At 38.6% G+C, this 20538-nt stretch overlaps 1 protein-coding gene across 3 annotated transcripts in view; it reads right to left on the reverse strand.

Moving 5' to 3' along the window:
• Positions 1-19482, reverse strand: part of LOC119725769 (DNA-binding protein RFX6-like) — a 36387-nt gene extending 16905 nt beyond the window's left edge. For all 3 annotated transcript variants that reach the window (XM_038197338.1, XM_038197337.1, XM_038197336.1), the window contains exons 1-6: positions 18435-19482; positions 16407-16605; positions 15282-15405; positions 12014-12075; positions 6188-6265; positions 2778-2805 (exon numbers count right to left, since the gene is read on the reverse strand). In XM_038197338.1, coding sequence (XP_038053266.1) covers positions 2778-2805; positions 6188-6265; positions 12014-12075; positions 15282-15405; positions 16407-16605; positions 18435-18594 — 651 coding nt within the window. In that variant the 5' untranslated portion in view covers positions 18595-19482. The remainder of the gene's footprint in view (positions 1-2777; positions 2806-6187; positions 6266-12013; positions 12076-15281; positions 15406-16406; positions 16606-18434) is intronic.
• Between the last annotated feature and the right edge of the window lie 1056 nt (positions 19483-20538).

Below are 20538 nucleotides of genomic sequence, written 5' to 3' on the forward strand. Positions count from 1 at the left end.
GCTCGTGATATTTCCGCTCAACTAAATAACATTCTTCAGAATAGTCGGGTTCGCGAGACCTGGGAACCAGACCACATTGGACATAATCCAAGTTGTTTCAGCAAACAGCCGTTGGATTCAGAGGTTACCATTTCGCGTCCAGAAAGTGCAAAAGTACTGTTTGTATTTTGAAACTGCCAATCACGCCTCTGTGCCGTCTTTGTTAGCCGTGTTTACCGTTTGTGACATTGTCAAAAAAAATTGGCGGCAATGTCAACATACTTTAGTACGCATGGGTAAATTTGAGAAAAAAAGGGTTGGTCTCGGCAGCCTGCCAGCCACTTGATAAATTTTCTATAAACGGAGGCCCTGGTAATGTGCGCCCTGATTGTGCAGCAGAAATGGGTTGCGAAATATAATAACTTGGTAATTATAGACTACTAATGGGCCGTGAACATGGGGGAAATGCACATCAACTTTTAACTTGGTTAAAAGCATGAATGTACGCGGTAAACTAAAGGGTCTGCGGTGTCATGTGTATCGGTATATCAAATGATTGACATGCTGTCAGATATTTTTTTTAGTTCAGTTTGTTGCACTTTGGTTGTTTTTTTTCTCATGGTTCTATCAACCTCCGTCTAGATGCACACAAACAAAACAATAACTAAGAGATAATATTTCAGTTCTGTAACATATTAGAAAAACTATATGGGAGGTGGGCCAGGAAGTTGGTATTTTGTAATTAGAAAATTTGCAAAATAAATGATACAAAAAAGGAGTTGAACTATGTTGGATTCGCATGGTTCGTGCGACCGGGGCTCCGTGGGCGGGAACTATTGACGAAGTTATTGTTCGATTACGTTTCTGGTTCTGAGAAGGAACCAGGCTAAGTCTCGACGTTTCGCAGAGACTTTTCTGTCTTCTTTGAAAAAAAATTAAGAAAATGAAGAGGCTCCTTTTCATAGATAGAACTAAGAATCCGACCCATCAAGTCTTGTTTTATAACAGATAAAGCTTTAAATGTGATTTTACAAGGGATCGCAAAGTTTAATTTAGTGCAAGTAATGATTTTATTTCTCTTCTTTTCTTGGTAGTAAACCATATTTATTTTGCTGTAGCATGTGAGTAGATCTTTGCACTTTGTCGCCGACGATTGGAATAATTTAATCATATACCTGCAGGAAAAACATAACTATTTTCAGCTAGCCGAGAGAAAATAAATGACATCCAAATCAGAAATAAAAATGGATGTAGCAATAGAAAGGAATAAATTCTTTAATATTTGTATAAATAGTTGCACCGTACCATCGTTTGAAGAAGCATTGTTCCAAGTATGAAATGCTAAAGCAGAAAACTATATCTGAAGCAAGTGAATTTCTAAGCAAAAATAGTAAATGAAAACCAGTAGCACGTGACTGTAAACAAAGGGAGACATCTTAACTGGTTATCTATTTGCGCTAAGCACATTATTTATGTGTTAAGCACATATTTTTATGTGTAAGGCAAATTTCTGTACAAACTTGAGCTACATTCAAACGGGACATCTGTGGCCCAAAATGACACTAAAAATCCTCGAATGGTGACGCGACTTTGTCGACATTCTGACAAGCAGCAAATCTCAGTTGTGTGTAATGTGGACGGACATAGCTTCGGCTACTTGGAGTGTTGCGATATTGAAACGGTAGACTCCGACACCGGGGGTGACCGTGTCCCATCTCACTCGGTACCTGGCAACGGCACCGCGCAACGGCCAGACAGGAGCGGAGCGCGCGCGCTGCTACAAGGCAGCGTTGTCCGGGGGAGTTGTTCACACCTCGCCCGATACGCAATCGTGCCGGGGATTCCTGGGAAACGGGGTGAGTCTGGAGACGCGCTTGAAAAGATCACGGCAACTTGAGCCACTCCAGGGAAAACGATACATGGTATTGGGGTGGGTGAGCTTTCGTTGCTGGATCGAGCTGCGTATTGAGGGACGGTACCCGGTAACCAATGAAAGAACAAGCTTGGTCAGGAATTCTAGACATGGTCAAGGACTATAGACAGATTTATGACACCTTGTCGAATGGTACGACCATAACAACGTCGTTGTATCGTCACTATGGAGGTATTATGAATGAAAATGACAACCTCCAAAACCAACATCGTCCGTAACGGTGCAAATAACCAAAGCATTTGATATTATTGCTATTGTACATTGTACGAAGTTTGTGACGAGATGTTAAAGGCCAATGTTCTTCTTTGCGTAACTTAGGATCGTCATGGAAACATGTTGCTTTCTACATCTGTTTTATGCATGCACATTGAGTGATTTGGAAATCGTATGCCTTTATTTCAGTAATCATTTTTGTTTTCTTTTAGCCTTTATTTGAAGCAATGACTGCTCTAGTTCTACACATTGGTCGTGCATGTGATAGTTGTGCCCTGATCACGTGAAAGCAATAGATTATAACGTGGTTTAACCAACTTATATTGGTCAAATTAACCATTATGAGGCCAGACACAAATTACCAGCTTTATGGTGAATATTCAACCAACGATTTGGTTAACTTCATGAAACCGATTTAATCCAAAAAAACTCTGGTTGTCGCTGACCAATGCCAACGGTAAATTGTAACCGACAACACGGTTGAAATAACCAACCACTTATTTGGTTTACATCGACCAAAGTTTTGACCTTACGATTGTTCAAGGTAACCAATACGTCGCAACCCATGGTAATTAGTTGACCAACCGATGGGTTTAGCTCTAACCAAAATACAGGTTAAAATAACCAAAAGTAATGTGATATAAGCACTTACCTCGTTATTCAGTCTGGCTCCAGAAAACCTGAACATCAAAAACAAAACATAAAGGTAGAAGTTTAAACGGAAAAAAAACCAATTCACATCTTTATCTTTCGATGCCGACTATGTCATTTTGAAAAAAATATATTTAATTAACACTAAAGTATTTAAATTCCGAGCAGAAACTCAATATTCATTACATAGGCCTAATTACTTGCCATATTACTTATTGATTACTTGCTATAGGCAAGCATATTTGCTCTGTCTTTGTGATCGAAACTTGTATACAGCGCGTTTTGATTTATGTTTTTCATTTGTAACAGAACTGAAGCGGCTGCTTGTTCATTATTGGTCTTTAAATTGCAAACAAAGCTGAAATAAGTTATGTCAAATGTGCATCGCAAGCTTCGGCTACCGTCAGACAGCACGTGTAATGGCCAGAATAGCAAATGCTCTTGAGTGTTCTTTGAATGCAAACTTAATTTATAATTATTAATTAACTACTTCTGATCACGTGCAATATGAATCCTATTTAGATTTATATCAAATTGTTTTGTATGCATATTTAAGTTGATAATTGGCGCCACAGCAAAAAGAAATGTCACACTGTTGTAATGTAATGTAATGTAATGTAATGTAATGTAATGTTGTAAAATTATGATGTCGCTGAAGGATTGCATTCTTTTATGCGAACGCTGAACATAAATGTATCATAAATGTTGTATGCTAACACAAAAAAAGAATAAACTGGCACTGTTCTGATGTTAGAATCGGCAAATTTGAACTCTGAGGAAGTGGTAGGCCTACTTGATGCTATCATTTGTTGGCTCTCATACAGTGAATACTATAGCCCATATTTTTCCCACTGAATTCAAGTGACTTCACTTCAAGCGTTGTACGATCGTTCGTTTACTTGGGTGGTAAGCATAAGATATAACTAGGAAACTAAGTTCGGCAGAAATCGGTAAAGAAACGTCAAATGCGTTTTAAATTTACCTGGTGACGAACTTTTTTATTAGAAGCATGCGTTTTCCTAATCAAAGATTTTCCATGATTAACAACAATGAAATCAGCCTAAGAATTACCTATGCAGTTTTCTTAGACACAGGAATTTCGACAGGATTAGCAAGAATGTCTTTTTTTTTCTACGGACAAGTGTAAATGGGTCATTATTCAATAAGTATATATAATCATAATTTTGGCAGAACAATGTACTAGGTAGATTAAGGAGACATTTCAATGTTACTCTAATGCCACAACTTCTATACATTGTAGATGCAAAATTATATTGTTACAAATAAGCTAGATCGGTTGCTCGTGGCTCAAAACATAAATGTACCAAAAATTCGTGGAGTAGGATTTAAGTACAAATGGAGGTTAGGGGTCAGGAAAGTTTGACATTGTTTCGTGCACAATCCTATTGGAATGTCTCCCAGTGGAACAATTATTGGTAATTATTATTTTAATTGGCATATCATGTACTAATAACTTTGGTAATCCTTATAGTTTTTGTTTAAAGAACAGCATTAACATTCGTACATGGTGGTGTGCCTATTATTCCATGAAGATCATAACATGCCTATGTGAAGAATCTGAGGTAATGTCTTTGTTGTTTTGGGTTATATTTGATGTCAATATTCGCATATCACCCCACTGTGAAGTCAATAGTACGTATATCACCCCGCTGTGATGGGAAATAGTTGCTCGCTCGGCCTTACCCCATCCTCACAAACTCTACATAAATTTACCCTGTTATCGCAGAGTCAATATTTGCCCCGGCCGCTCCAACCCATCTCGGGTTTCAAATAAGCCGATTACACCATCTTTTGGGTATTTGCTCAATCAAGCAAAGCCGTATCATTTATCATCATATATGGAGGTCCCTTTGCCTAGCCTGCAAGAAAACCGCCTTTGCTTTTTTGTGTGTGAATATTTATCTGTGTGATTTATCAGGCGAGTAGCACGAGTCGATCCTAACGTGCACACCACGCTCGCTTTATCGGATAAACCACAGGCTGATCGCATGCATCACTCTGTACACACACGTGAAAATTACCCGTTCCCCGATGCGATCTAGTAATGTACTTTCAGACAAAAAAGTACACTAAAGGTTCTCTCTGATAGATAACTTGGCTTGAAACTATGAGATCGGATACGCTTTGATTCAGTTGTGTCCGGACAAGGAGAGTTGGAGAGCGAAGCACTGCTTGTGTTTTGCCTTTGATCTTCCGGAACTCTTCTGTGATTGATAGTATAGCGTTGGATAGTGCAGTGACATGTTTAACATTAATTAATGACGAAGGCGTATCCGAAAATTACGTGATAACAAATTCGTGCCTGACTCAAAATACAGTGATGTATTTTCACCCTCCCCCTTAAGAAGAGAATACTTTATGAATTAAGGCAGACATGTTTTGGTCATCGTTTGGACTCACTGACTCACTCTAGTGAGTCACTATCATTCACTCTAGTGAGTCACTATGATTCACTCTAGTGAGTCACTATGACTCACTGCCTGATCAATTCTGACTAAATCTGCTTGTAGACTGGTGAATAGAGCCGGGCAGTTATATCGTATAGGATAACCCTTCATCTCTGGATTTGATCAACTCACTGGCTGACTCACTGATTTAGTCACAATTACTCACTGACTGATTCAATTCTGACCGAAGATGTAGACTGGTGACTAGAGCCAGGCAGTGCTATCGTATAGGATACCCTTGTAGTCATTTTGTACTTGATAGACTCACTGGCTGACTCACTGAGTGAGTCACTATGACTCACACTGAATGATTCAATTCTGACTGAATCTGGTTGTAGACTGGTGAAAAGATCCGAGCAGTGCTATCGTATAGGATAACCCGTGTAGTCATCTTTGCACTTGATAGACTCACTGGCTGACTCACTGCGTGAGTCACTATGACTCACTGCCTGATTCAATTCTAACTGAACCTGATTGTACATTCTGCTGAGTAGAGTCAGGCAGTGCTATCGTACAGGATACCCTTGTCGTCATTTTTGTACTTGATAGACCCACTGGCTGACTCACTATGACTCACTGTCTGATTCAATTCTGACTTAACCTGGTTGTAGACTGCTGAATAGAGCCGGGCAGTGCTATAGCATAGGACAACCCTTGTAGTCATCTTTGCACTTGATAAACTCAATGGCTGACTGAGTGAGTGAGTCTCAGAGACAAAATATGAATTTGCAATCATTCTTTTTCGTCACTTTTGTTTAAAAATCAATATTAATACCATTAAATTAAATTTTTGAAATATGCTCAACAAGTAGGTGAAAATTGCTTTCAAAATTGGCTTTCCTTCTTTATGTACTACCCTGAACACCTTGTTTATTGTCTGAATGTCGAAGGTTATATTACTATAAAGCATATCGCTATAAGTTGATTGGCTGAATTGTCCTACCTTGTAAGACCCTTGCCCGAATAGACAGAATGATAGTACGCACTCGTCTCCTTAATACCGATGCCATAGTAGTGATATCTGCGTGAAAAGAAAATACAGGTTACATTTACATGAGCAAAATCAATTAAGCTTGTAGTTAATTTCAAATTCAAGGAAACGATTGGAAACAAGACTATGTTATAGTCTGGCAGATGGGTGCAGGGGTTGTGTCTTTGATGCTACAAGCATGGCATTCGTCACATAGACAGAGTATGTCATGAGAAAGATATTTGGCTATAAGGCCATCGCAGATTTGTCCTTTGAATAAATAATAGGAAGAATAACAAGCAATGGCAGCCATTTTGAAAATTTTGAACATTATTTGTTATTCTACCTATTTTCTTTTAAAGGACAGATCTGCGATGGCCCTATAGCCAAATATCTTTCTTAGGACATACTATGACTATGTGCCAAATGCCATGCTTTTATCAAAATACAACCGGATATCTGTGTCCTTCAGTCCTAATATTTGTAAAAATTCACTCGCCTTACAATAAACAGGGACAAATTGCAACACCGAATAGAAAAAAGGTGGCTGTTCATTTCACGATTTCTCTAAACGCCCTCAGCGTCGAGCCAGCGCGGAGTAATAACACGAATTTCCATGGCTACATACAAGTGGTCTTTATTGGCGAATCAATATACGCGAATTACCGGCAATTCACTAACATCGTGTTAAACAGTGTGGGGCGAGGGTTATAGCAAGTCTAATTGTAACGCCGGTGGAATGTGAGGTCTGGACAGTCTGAACACTTGGTTGTTTACTACTGGACAACGGATTTTTACGGCCATTTTTTTTAGGGGAGAGGTCATTGACATATGTCACAAATTATGACAATTCATATTGGATTTTCTGATTAAAAATAACACGAAAGCGATATACACAGTAAAAGACCTGTTATTTAATTAGGTTGTGATGATAAGTTTCTAGGCATTAATGGTGGTGTTGTACCAGTGTTTATATCCTTAGCTTTTTAATATAATTTGAAACACTCTAAAATTGAAGGTCCATTTCAGCGCAATCGAGAATATCCTTTCTGGAATGCCGTAGGGAAAATACACCCAACGGCATTATGCGAGGAATATTTTACCTTCTTTACATGAAAATTATCTATAAAAAGAAAAATTACCAAAATTAATAATAAAACCATTTACAAATCATATGACACCGGACGTTTCCCTTAATTCCAACAATTTTCGTCTTTAAAGATATGGAATAAACAATATCCAAAATCTGAACAACCGAAAATATTCATTTTAGAAATACTGTCAGAAAAAAAATTAATGTAGGCCTGCATTCATGACGGAATTATTTTAACAATTTTAATTTCTATCAAAAAAAGCTATACATGTATTTACAAAAAGAAAATCACAAACAATGCAGCACGACCGAATTTATTTAGAATTACATGTTTTTTTTAGAGAACAAATGACACAGTCATGTAAGGTTTTGTGTTCATAGATAAAGTGACAGTCTAGTTGAGTGATGGGGAAATAATTGTCGGTCAGGGTGGGGGGGAATTGGTGGCGAAGACGTATAGCATCTGCCTCAAGTCTGTCTTGAGCACTAAGCGAGAAGTTAACGATTAAAAGACAGGAAGAGTTTCTCTCAACCACGACACAAAATGCAGCAAGATTGGTTTATAAGTAACCCCGATAGCGAATACTGTTGTAAGAAAGGCTGTAATAATTTGGAGCTCGCGTACAGCGGCTGTGTCCTGTTCATTGTATTGTATTCAAGCTGTCTGGTGTATAGCATTCAATTCGGGTCAATTCTTCGGATACTGTCTGCGCCATTTGCGTTAAAAGTACATATGGTCATTTTGTGTTTATCCTACAAGTAAGCTACCGAATTACCAAAAAGCTTACTTGGATTAAAGATTGTACTGGTACTAAACACCCCGTGAAATGATTCCGTTCAGGTAGATGTCATTTGGAAGAAAACGAGAAATGTTGATGGTTTCGAATGATCAGTCATTTGACTAATCATTTATTGACGAAATCGTGTTTCGTGATCAAAACGTTTTGCGTGGTGTTTCACTGTTTTCTCGGAAAGTGTAATATCCACTGAGTTGAAACGTAGGTTAGGGTTTGACAATTCTGTGGATTTTGAGTGGTGTTATTAATGGAAACAAACATAATAAATGAAATTTGATGAAAAGCATCGAAGAATGTTTTATTACCGCCTATTTCTGGAAGATAATATATGACTTAATGCGTCATAAGAACAACGCTCAAGCAGAAAGAAACCATTTTTTTAATGCTTGTTTGATTTTTAGTATTTCTAATATGATGACTGTAGTCTTAATTTTGTCCTAAAACATAAATGCTAAAGAGATATTTTTTTCAAACTTCTGAAATTCACAGTAATGGTCAGAGCTTTCGAAACAACTGAAATGCAAGTCAAAGGATACGGAAATTGTGGGGAAAAGGGCTAAAATCGTGAGGCTTGGGAAGTGTAATTATAATGGAGATTGATGTCTTTGTTAAATTTCGAATTCGAATTCTAGGAATCCTCGAATTCCAGCAACTGAAAAGTCACTGAATACACAATTTCATAGAAAACCTTTCAAATATAACAAAACAAAATAGACCCCGACGTTTTTTCTTATTTATTGAATAAGTCTTTAAGGGTTAAAAAATATTGTTAAATGTTTTTGAAAAACAGGTGAAATTTTCCATTTAATTCAAGTATAGAAAGAGTTATGAGGTATAGTATTAATTACTGAATAGCTTTTGTGATGTGAATATTTTTAGTTAAAGGCTTGTAAAATTGGCGAAACTTGTATTCCTTTCATTAATGTAATTGCCTGGCTTCATGTACAATGTAGTATGTTTTATTCGATGACTGTATTCTTGATTTACCCTTAAACATAATACAATTCCAAAGGAATTGTGAATGAGTTTTTATGATGTAGATAGGCCTAAAATTCTATTTAAAGCTTGTAAAAATGGCGAAATGTTTACTTCACTTTCATTGATGTATACAGATTCTATGCTTGGGAAAGTTGCCCCCAAATGCAGTTGCCTCATCCCAGTTCAAACATATATTACCCATTGGCCCCGTCTTCGTATCGCGGAAGTACAGTAAAGATCCCTACTCTTTGCACAGCCGTCCAACATGCAATAAAACGCCGGGCCAGTATCGGCACCGGCCGCGGTCGTCTATAATACACCGTAATGGTTCCGCTAAACGGTGCGCCCTGATGTCGTTTATCACGGAGGGTAGTAAACAGGGCGGAATGATGATGTCATGCACGCTGCAAGAAGGAGACAGTGAAATGCTGGCACACTGTAGCATACTGCTGCTCGATGTAAAATTGTTATGGTTTTGAGATCATCATAATTTTATTTTGGATGCCGTGAGCAAGTGTACACATATGTGATGTGTCTCCGTTACAGTTCACCATACGGTAAAGCTTTTACAGGCAGGTAGGAACATTGGTGACCTACCGAACATGGTACCATACCGAACATTTGTAACCTACCGCACATTTGTACCTACCGAACATCGGTAACCTGAACATGAACCAACTAAACACTGGTAACCTACCGAACGTTGGTAACCTACCGAACATTGGTAATTAGCCTACTGAACATTGGTAACCTAACGAACATTGGTATAAACCTACCGAACATTGGTAACCTACCAAACATTGGTAATCTAACGAAAATCCTTGCTCAGGGAGAAATAAGGACATGGTACCAAATATCCTTATACATTATTCCACCTGAGATGTCTATTGGAATTCTTGTCTATTGTAATTCTTGTGAGTATTTTTAATGTGTACATGTTAAAATGGCCAATTTAATTTCCCCTCTATCTTGGATAATACAGTTTCTATTGAAATGTTATCGTTCGGAACAAAATACTCTGAGCTGAAACTTCAACAGGTTTGTTAATATGCACCCTTCTAGAGATTTTAAGAGATTTGTCGCTTCAAATGATTAATATGCACACACACAAAATGAGTGTATCGTTTGGCCCCTGTAGGACAAGCAGAAATTAGCTCCCTGATACACCAGGCCAGGATGAGCCGCCCAGCGCCAGCGATACTGACCGGTCCATCGCCCGTATGCAACCCGCCTGCACTCGGTCAAAGTTCGCTCGAAGCGTCAACGCCGCGTACGATGATGAATGAGTGCAAAAATAAGATATTTGGCAATAGCCATTCAAATGGATACGAACCATCACTTTGAGGCCGAGATACATCTTTCTTGAGTCGGGTCAAATGACCCGTGTCCGCTGAAAGAATAATTCATTATTCCCCAAGTACTAACAAATAAGATTTCGTCCAACATCAAGTAGGCATGTGCGCACTCGATTCAACAATAACTGGATTAGTTTCGTTCAAGAATTGTGCTTAGATTTTGAATATTTTGAAGCAATAATTGGTCCCTTACAAGTTTTGACAATTTTTGTTACTTAAGTCTTTAAGTTCATCCACTCTGGAAAATCATTTTGTTTAAAAAACACATTCCTCCTGAGATCGTCAGAATTTACAGTTTTTGATTATTTTCAATGGGCCTATTATACATCTAATGTTCTGAAGCTGTGGGTAAATCCAAATAATGTTCCCGTAAAAATTTACGGGAAAATTTTGACAGACCCGGTTTGTGTACGTCTGGTGCGGAAGCTTTTTTTGCCTAGCTGTTACATCACTAGATAGAGCGATCGGGCAATCAAATGAGCCAAAGCTGTTAACGTTCAACCGGCGTTTCATAAAATCAGGCCCCATGATGGGAGCAACATTTGAAGCAACATTCTCGAAAATAAAATGTGTGACTTGAATCAAAACAAGCAAAATTCCTTTTTGCGAGAATTACACAAAATGGCACATTTTCAGGATTGTTGTTTTGTGTTAGGCGTCACATTTATATTCTACCTCTTGCTGAAAAAGTCTGATGTGTCCAATTGTTATTTTTTTTGGTGGGGAAAAAACGACACATTTCGTATAAAAGGCTAAAATAAACTTTTTGTTTTAAATGTATGGTGGGCTGTCTGCCTTTGTGTTTGAGAAGACCATATTCAATGCTACAACAATTACGCATTAATTACCCCCAGTTATAAGAGCAACACAAGTCTCACCGATTAAGTAATACCCTTGCAGACAAAAAAAACAGGCTTGCGGATTTGAATACCTTAACATATTTCTCAGTGGTATCTTTTAAGATATTATTTGGCTGGAGAATATTGCACACATTCTTTTTCCTGTGTTGAGAACATCTTGGACTCTGCATCCCTTCTTTGGTTCGTGACCGACACGAGAGCGTATCGTGTTCCTAGCGATGTTTCAGATCCATCAGACTATGTACCGGATACTTGCTTGATACTCTATACGAAGTGCCCGCATGCATGGAACACATATTAATAGTTGCAAAGTCCCAATACGAAAAACATGGAAGCGTAATAATTGCATAGTACCAGGCTTTGGCAGGTACAACTGTGTTGAATGTCCATAAAATCAATTGCTCTTTGTGTCTTTTTCCCCATTTGAAGCAACAAAACCGTTTAAAAGTTTAATCAAGCTACATGTTTCAGACTGTGGCTACTGTACGTTTTGAGAAAACTGAGAAATAATATGCATAATTTGGGGTCTCGTAATATGTTTTCAAAACACCTTCAGTTATTGTTTTCAGGCGAAATAATTTCACAGGGTATTTGATACTAATCCTTTCTCAATTTGAGCAAGAAGTTTCTTATAAATTCGATGGTTCCGTTTTCGTATAGGCCTAAAGACAACTGTTACTCGGTGCCTTAAGTTAGTAAAATTAATGTATACATACTTGGAATGTCCACGCGTCCCGAGGCGTCTGGTAGTAAGATGCGGAAACTTCTGACGAATCGTCTATAATAGAAGCCAAAGTATCAATAATTTTACCAGAAGACATTACAAACTACAATTGGTGCATTTCTAAATATTAAGTATGTACTGTTGTTTAGAACATCGTTCAATTGAGTTGCAACATTAGGCGTGATTTCAGAGTTGTTTTGTCGACAAGTTTTCAGTCTCAAGTGAAGTTTCTAGCTGTACAAATGAACTGAGATGAAAAGATTTCTTTGTCGATGTTCAATCCTGTCACTTGTAACTTAATGATTCTGTGACTTGTGATTTCACTAATGATAGGCCTTTATCAGCAGATTTATTTCATAAAAAACATACATTTTTATATAGGACAACAGACGATAAATCATACAGTTAGATTTCTCAAACTGTTCGAACTGAAACAGTGCGTCAGTCATGGTTCCATGAAAGTTGTATATTGCTTTTCCCAGTATGTTCATGAGCCTAAACCCTCGGCTCTTTTGGCTATAAGAACAATCCTCAATCCTGCAAAATCCTCCAATTACCACCATGATAAAATTGGATTCAGCCTCAATCCTCAAATCATCCGTTATTTCTTGAATTTGTTCAGTGGAGGGGTGACCACTGCCTCAATCCTTCAAAATCCTCCAACAATCACTGTTAATGGGTTGAGGCAGTGCTGATGACATTCAGAAGCAGCGTGGATGATACCAAACATAATGCAAGGCTTAATTACGCTTGGCTGAACGTAAACATTGCTGGGCACAGCCTACGAACTCGACACAATGCATCCTCCAAAATCAACTGACACTTTTGGCCATTCAGCCTCAATCCTCCAAAACCGCCTGGAAGATTTTGGAGGATTGAGGAAGCTTATTAAATGCTTTGACTTTTTGAATGAGTTCTACTGTATACACATTCAGTTTTATTCTGTAATCCTTTGTTTTAAATCGAATCCACAGACAAGTATGACGAAGTTCTTTCGCGATGTCTTTGTCTCAGACGTAGTACTGCATTGTTTGAACAATGTCAATGATGACGCAAATGAAGTGGGGGAAATCTGATATTAAACTCTTATCTAACCCTGACATGGCGGTGACAAACACAGATGCAACTACACCAGCGGTTGATCCCGATAAATCCACATTACACTGCGATTACACCGTGGATTATCCCCCTTAACACCGCGATAACACGGCACCGCGCGCCCGCTACCAAACGTCATTGGTTTGGTAAAAACATGCCTCTATGTCTATTTGTACGGCAGCGAGGCTATTTACACATCTGTTGTCTGTGCTATATTTGGCTTGCGCTGTAACTGATACATTGGTGTAGTAGCCTCATTAAGATGTGTACGGAAGTGCTGAGGAGACATAGTCTTTTTATTGTCCCGCTTTGTTTGATCATAAGCGTTTGCCATTTCCATTAATGAGCATACATATCTTTCCTGAAGATATCAGCTTAGCTTGGAATGACTTTACCCTTGTAACGGGACAAAATCCTGATAAGCATAATGGCTGTTATTATTGTGACCAATACGTGCATATGAATAAATACGTTTAAGACTTAAAATCGTGACGTCATCATTTAGGCTCGCTCAATGATTATTATCACAAATGCACTGTGAAGTGTTCTAACTTCACAATCCCTGTATCAATCAAATTTTCATTAATTAAATTAAATTCATTTTTTGGCAAGTGTTCTACAGCTGATCTTTGAACTAGGAATGGAACAATATTTTTGATATTTCCTGATCCTTTGTTTGATACAGGTAACAGGAAAATAGCTGACTAATTTTTGGATATTTTAGTATCGTAGATTTTTTTTTCTTTGGTGATTCGTAGTGTTAGTACATGGCAGTTGGCCAATGAGCAACCCTTTCTCACAAATGTTTTCAAATAAGAAAATTGTTGGTTCCCAATTTGAACAGAACACTCCTAAACTGAACAGGGTCTTCCTGGAATGACATCATAGCAACAGTGCCCTCAGTTGTTCGGAAAGCATGGAGAGTCTCAAATGTTTTAACGAAGAAGTGAGCTTAAATTTTCAATAAAATTTACCAAAAAGGGATGTCAAATCATTTTCATACATTTAAGAGGATTAGAAAGTCGCACAAAATGTGTTTCAAAGAAATATTCATCGCATGCCCTTTAAGCATTGCAGGTAATTTAGAGCCGGGTGTTCGTTGTACAATAAACGCAAAAAAATCTTTACACATTCCTTTCCGAGCGATATCTATTGTCCCCTTACTTCACCTTAACACAAGGACTTTTCAAACGGTTGAAACATATTTTGCATTTATATGTAAACTTCGCTTTGTGTACAGTTCCACGTCATTGGATAAAGCACTAAAACTGTTAGGGTATAAAAGCATCTTTGTTCTTCATTACTTCAAGCCATGAAAACATCCCATATCTACAAGTCCCGCTAAACCACAAACAAAGCTTTTGCGTCATATCACCCCATAAAAATGTCCCGCTCAGAACGTTAGCGGCGTGACAAAAGCGTTTCCTGGTCATAAAATGAAGATAACGTTGACCATGTTACATAATATATTTTCCGTGTATACAGTGTACATCTGTGACCTAAGCACGATATCTAGTCCCGTAATGGAACAAAACATAGCATGACATTTAATCGACAACCCAAAATAAAATTTTAATAATTTGAAAACCTTTCCTTGTGTACATCTTCAACTGTTTAATTAACATCAGGAATATATTTAAAGGGGGAATAACATTAGTATTTATACAATATTCATGGCTTTATAACGCTTTGAGGATTTTCTTTCAGGTATTATTTACTTAGAAAGCGGTTCCCTTTCAAGGAATTTGCAGAATCAAAACGTTTTAGTTTATATGCTCTCGTCTTTTCTTTTTGCATACATAATAACATAATGAATGGTATCCTTGTAAGTTTTAAGTTCAATTCGATTTTTCTTTTGGATAACATGGTCTCAATGGTAAGAAGCTTATACTGGTTTAGCTTACCCTGTATACATATTTGAAATACATTTTGTTTTAAATGCAGGGGTCGGAAAAATAGGGGAAAAAAATATACCTCTGTTATGTTTGAGGACAGAGTATTATAGGGTGGAAAGTTGTACACAATGTCTTTTTTTGTTACGGAACGGTTTAATAATGTAGGCAATATCCAAATCGGGCAATTTGTGGCAAATTGATTCTGCCATTGGCGCGCTGCAGTACGTAGCCCTAGCTGATATGTTTGTAATTAGTATGGTGCCTTACCTTGCCGAAAGTGGCGGCACATGCAGGCTCCAGGCTCTCCTTCCGGCAGAAGTCCAGGTAATGCGCGTAGAGGATACAACGCGGTAAACACACGCCCTCGCACATGCAGTAGTTCTCCTCCAACCTATCATTGAGAAGAAACAAAATAATTCACGTTGTTGAAGAAAAAATATAATGAAAAAAGAGATAATGCTTTCATGAAACAGTGCTGTCTAAAAAGGATTCTAGACACTATGTCCTCGCTGTAAATTCATTCATTTTGCCGAAGTCCTTTCACAAGCCCGATCACAAGTAACGTGGATTACGCCTAACAATTACAACGGAATACTTTTCTCACAGTTCATATTTGAATTGCCTATGACTCGACTGTCTTGTGATGGACTTGTGATGGACTAGTGATGGACGTGTGATGAACTTGTAAGGGACTTGTGATGGACTTGTAAGGGACTTGTGATGGACTTGTGATGGACTTGTGGTGGACATGTGGTGGACTAGTGATGGACTTGTGATTGACTATTGATGGACGTGTAATGGACTTGTGATGAATTTGTGATGGACTTGTGATGGACTTGTGATGGACTTGTGATGGACTTGTAAAGACTTGCGAGAACTTGTGCGGACTCGACCTTTACGACTTTTCAAAATTAGATGTTGTGAAATTTCTCAAGCATAGGTAAATTTCTCAAGCATTGTTAGTTTTACTCAGTGTCGTGCGAAACAGCTACTGTATCTCTGTCACATATTGATCTTTCTAGCATTGATGTCTTTTCACACGATATGATTGTGTGAAATTTCTCAGGCATCTATAGATAAATTTCTCAACCAATGTAAGTTTCACTCAGTGTGAATAAGAAACTGTATCGCCATGTGCATTGATCTTTCTAACATTGCTTTCACACGATTAGATTTGGGAAAGTGCTCAAGCATTCAATGGTAAATTTCTCAAACATAGGTAAATTTCTCAACCATTGTAAGTCTTGCTCAGTGTCGTTTGAAAGAAAAACTGTCTCCCTTATACATGTACATTGATCTTTGTTCACACGATTAGATTTGTGAAATTGCTCAAGCATTGGTAAATTTCTCAAGCATTGTCAGTTTCTCGGTGTCGTGTGAAAGAGTACTTACCAGTGGAGCGTGAGAGACGTCTGCTTCTTCTTGTCTTTCATCATCTGGGCCACGGATCGTTTAGGCTGACTGGAAGATGTGCTCTCTCGCTCATGCTTCTTATCTCTAGTTTCTTCCTCTTCTTCTTCATCTTCTTCCTCTTCTGATTCGTCGGATGGAAACGTCTCTCCTTCATCCTCAGTCAGTATAGGGGTTAGCTCTGTCAAAATATAGCAATGAAACAATAACATCAATAACAACAATAAACAATAACAACATCACAGTTCTCGCATATCACTTTTAGGCCCCAGGCGCTGTCACTGAAAACACAAGCAATGAAATATACAGGCACCCAGTTGTTAAAAGTAAAGTTCTGTTAGCTAAATGTTCTCAGGTAAAGAGTTAAATAGATGGGTGGAAACGGCTTGAGAGGAGCGAGAACCAAAACATGTAGCACTTCATGAAACCAGTTGATTTATTAAGGGAGAGTTCTAAATCTGACGAAGAGTTGATCCTGAAGGCAAGTTGAGGCGGTACCAATGAGGTTATGATACTGAACAACAAAACTTTGAAATCTATCTTGGAAGTCAGGTTAATAATGTGCATTTATAAGCGCAGTTCTACATTAATATTGAAGTGTCAAGTCATAATATTACCCCTGCTCATCGGACCCATAAAACATTCTTCATCGTCTCTATGAAAGGTATTATTTTTTTTTAGCTTTTGAGCTACAGTGCCATTGTCATTTTGAGGATCACGTGGTTTTTCAAATAAGTTATATATAGAAGTGAGTTTAGTCAGACTGAGCCAAAATGCCATTTTGAAAAAGGATGCCTACGCTCCATTACAAAATAGAGCATTTTTAGGGTCTAATTACATCCGCATTACACAGAAAAACGTGCTTGCAGTCCGCTTCACGGCTTTCATCCTTCTTTTTTTTTTACAAATCCTCAAGTTCATAGCGCACAAAATGTCTAATATCGGAGAATTTAAGGACATGCAAGTTTGGCCGGCGTAGGCAATTTCGGGCCTATTTACTGGCCTCCAGAACCTCAACAGTTTTCGTGTTTTGTTGACCATCTTTACAGAGTAACCCCCTTAATCATAGTCAGTTATTTTATGACCAGTCTTCATGTTTTACTTCGCATCGTACATGACAAACATTTTGCACCTTCATTTTTATGTGTCAGTTTTACAGGTGGACCGACCAAACACTCTTATCACGAACCGCTGGGAAAGGAAATCGTGTGGTAAGCGATGGTAAACAACAAATCCTGAATGGTCGGATTTTAACGGTCTCAAAGGTCTCGTTTGTAATGTACTCTCCGTGCAGGTTCCTTACGGCACTATGTCTACAATAATGACTATTACTGCTGCATTAAAGCTATATAGGACCATGTTGCTCTTCGTGAATTCTTTGTTTGCAACAAAATTGCTCAAAATTTAAGAGCAGGCTGTATAATAACTGTTCTGTTGAGTATTAGCTCAGTGGATACCATACATTTTGAGAAAACCAGAGACAACAAATTCTACCACTAATCGATGGAAACGCATTTTGAAGAGTGTTTCTTTTCGAAAGTGTGAGATTTTTACAGTAAAAGAAAACATTCAAGCGATTAATTCACTTTACATTTCAAAGTAGCATGGAACACGCATCCCATTTGGCGGGAAATAAAAACTATATCATGATTAATTTTGGAGTCCGTACCAAAAATCTGTGTAACAAAATCTCATTATATGTTTGAGATGTGTGTCTATAGAGTCAGACGACTTGGAAAACATAACTTGCTTGAGTAAGAACGAGATTTTGTTAAAATCAAAGAAAATGTGTACGAGAAAGAAAGTATTGGCATGCAGCCAAATCTATTACTATATTCCAACGAACTACGGACAACCATGAGAATCGACAGTGACAACCTCAAAAACTACATGGTCCCCTCGCCAGAACCGCACACACTAAAGAGCTTCATAGTACTACTGACAAACTCAGTAACTCACTGCTTTTTCAGCGTTCAATCTTCCAAGTCATATTTCATGAAGGATATTTACCTAGCTTGGTCAGCTTGCATTCTTCCTCCGTGCGAGCAGACTTCTTGGCCGGCTCGGCGTGATTCCGGCTGATGACACTGACCGTTCTTTTGAGCGGAGCCCCCGCGTGAGAGTCCACGGTGCGCGCCGGTGACGCTGCCCTGCCGTTCAACTTCATCATTCGGTGTCTAAGTCGACTTTCCTCGCTCAAATTCGAAAGATTTTTGCTCCTTTTGCGACGGTAACTTTAACTTCAATTTGTGCAGTACAGGGTGGTTCGTACCAATTGTAAAGCTCTAGTAATGCGTCTGATCTTATTTATGTGTTCTTATTTACGCAGTTTGGACACACTTTTTCGTCTTGGAAAAGTTTAACAGATGTTTGATTTTCGGCTGTTCTTTCTAGTACACTGTTTGAAGCTTGATCTTTCAGATACGTGAGGTTGTCTGTCGAAGCTATGCTGGAGACCGTGGAAGTGGGTCTGCAGTTGAAGCGCTGCGTTCCTCTTAAGACGCCGTTGGATATGACAGGTTCTCAGTGCATCTCGATAGACCGAATCTGATTGGCTGTATAAGTTAAGTCCAGTCTTCTGTTGTAGCTGGCGATCTGAATTTGAGTCTGGTTCAGCAAGTTGATCTCCTGGGTTTGCTGCACCGACATGCACGGTGCCAAATTCAGTGGTCTCTGGTACGATACTTTGCCCTTCTCAAAATGGACCAAAACGAGTTAGAGTCTGTGGCGGTTGTCTGTGGCGGTAGTGATGCATCCAAAGTGATACCTGTTAAACTTCAAGGTGTTAGTCGTTCAAATCAGTTCACTAAACAAAAAAGCCAGTTACACTGAGATTAATTTCTTCTGATAACCATAAACCAAGCTATCTGGTTCCATGAGACTGATATGTCAAGGCAGTGCTTGTGTACGTGCGGCCCGCGTGCATACACGTCCAAACCCCGTCTCGATCGCTGGCAGTTTGGCAAAACCTCCAAAGTGCAATCTCCTTTGCCTGAGCGGACGACTATTGCCCCAAACCAAAAACCGTATCCGACTGTACACACTGCACTCTCTGAGAGCGATAGAGCCAAGCTGGACTTTGGACGCGTTTAAGAGAGGGTAACGCACACAAATATCCTATCCATCTACACTAGTGAGACTAGAAGCGCGCAAAACAATAGGCGCTGGTCGAAATGGGTAATTTCATCACACCGCTGCAAAACACGGCGCTTTTCAGAAAGAAAAAGGCATAAAAAAAGCTGGGACAATCACCATTGCTGGTTCCTCTTGTGATATAATGAGGATTGGGAACAGTTAAGGATTTTTTTTCTGTGCCGAATTCTTTTGAGTTTGACGGCTTTATACATGACACAAAAACCAACAAACAAAACGCGGGTGAGATTGCGGTGGGTCGGCCAATGCCGACCGCTGATTATTCGCCGGGGATTTTTTTAATAAATAACCGGAGGTACTTGAGAAATGTTACTGAGTAGCAAATCAGTCGGTTAAAGTTTAACGATGAGCACGGGGAAAACTGAAATAGAACCCTGATCGTCACACCGGAGACGAACCGACAATATGACTGTCTTCCTTGTTGATTTGTTTGTAGGACTGACACTGCTACCATGGTTGAATATCAGTTACAAGAATCACAATGGCAAAAATTATACAGGGTGAGTAAAAAGAAATGAAACCCAAATGTCGGGACTATTGTTTTATTGAAGTTCTGCGATATAAAAAGCCCAAGTCATAAGCTTTCTTTTAGTAGACGAATCATTCAAATCACTTATGTACTTTTTAAGTTACGGAATTTTAAACACAACCACCGTTTTAAAGTTCTGTCCACGGATCACAAACAAAGGTGTGCGTTCTTTCAGCAAAACGAAAACAATTCACACACAATCCTTAGGTGATTGTTTCCGTTTTGCTGAAAGAGCACTGAACTTTTTTGTTGTGTTTAAAACTCCGTAACTTGAAGAGTACATAAGTAATTTGAATGATTCTTGTACTAAAAAAAAGCTTATGAAATGGGCTTTTATATCCTAGATTGTGAAAGTGCTACATGCAGAACTTCACTAAAACAATTGTCCCGACATTTGGTTTTTGGGGGGGGGATTTTTACTTACCCTGCACA

Source organism: Patiria miniata, unplaced genomic scaffold, assembly GCF_015706575.1.
Source record: "Patiria miniata isolate m_02_andy unplaced genomic scaffold, ASM1570657v1 HiC_scaffold_19, whole genome shotgun sequence".
Classification (NCBI taxonomy): Eukaryota; Metazoa; Echinodermata; class Asteroidea; order Valvatida; family Asterinidae; genus Patiria; species Patiria miniata.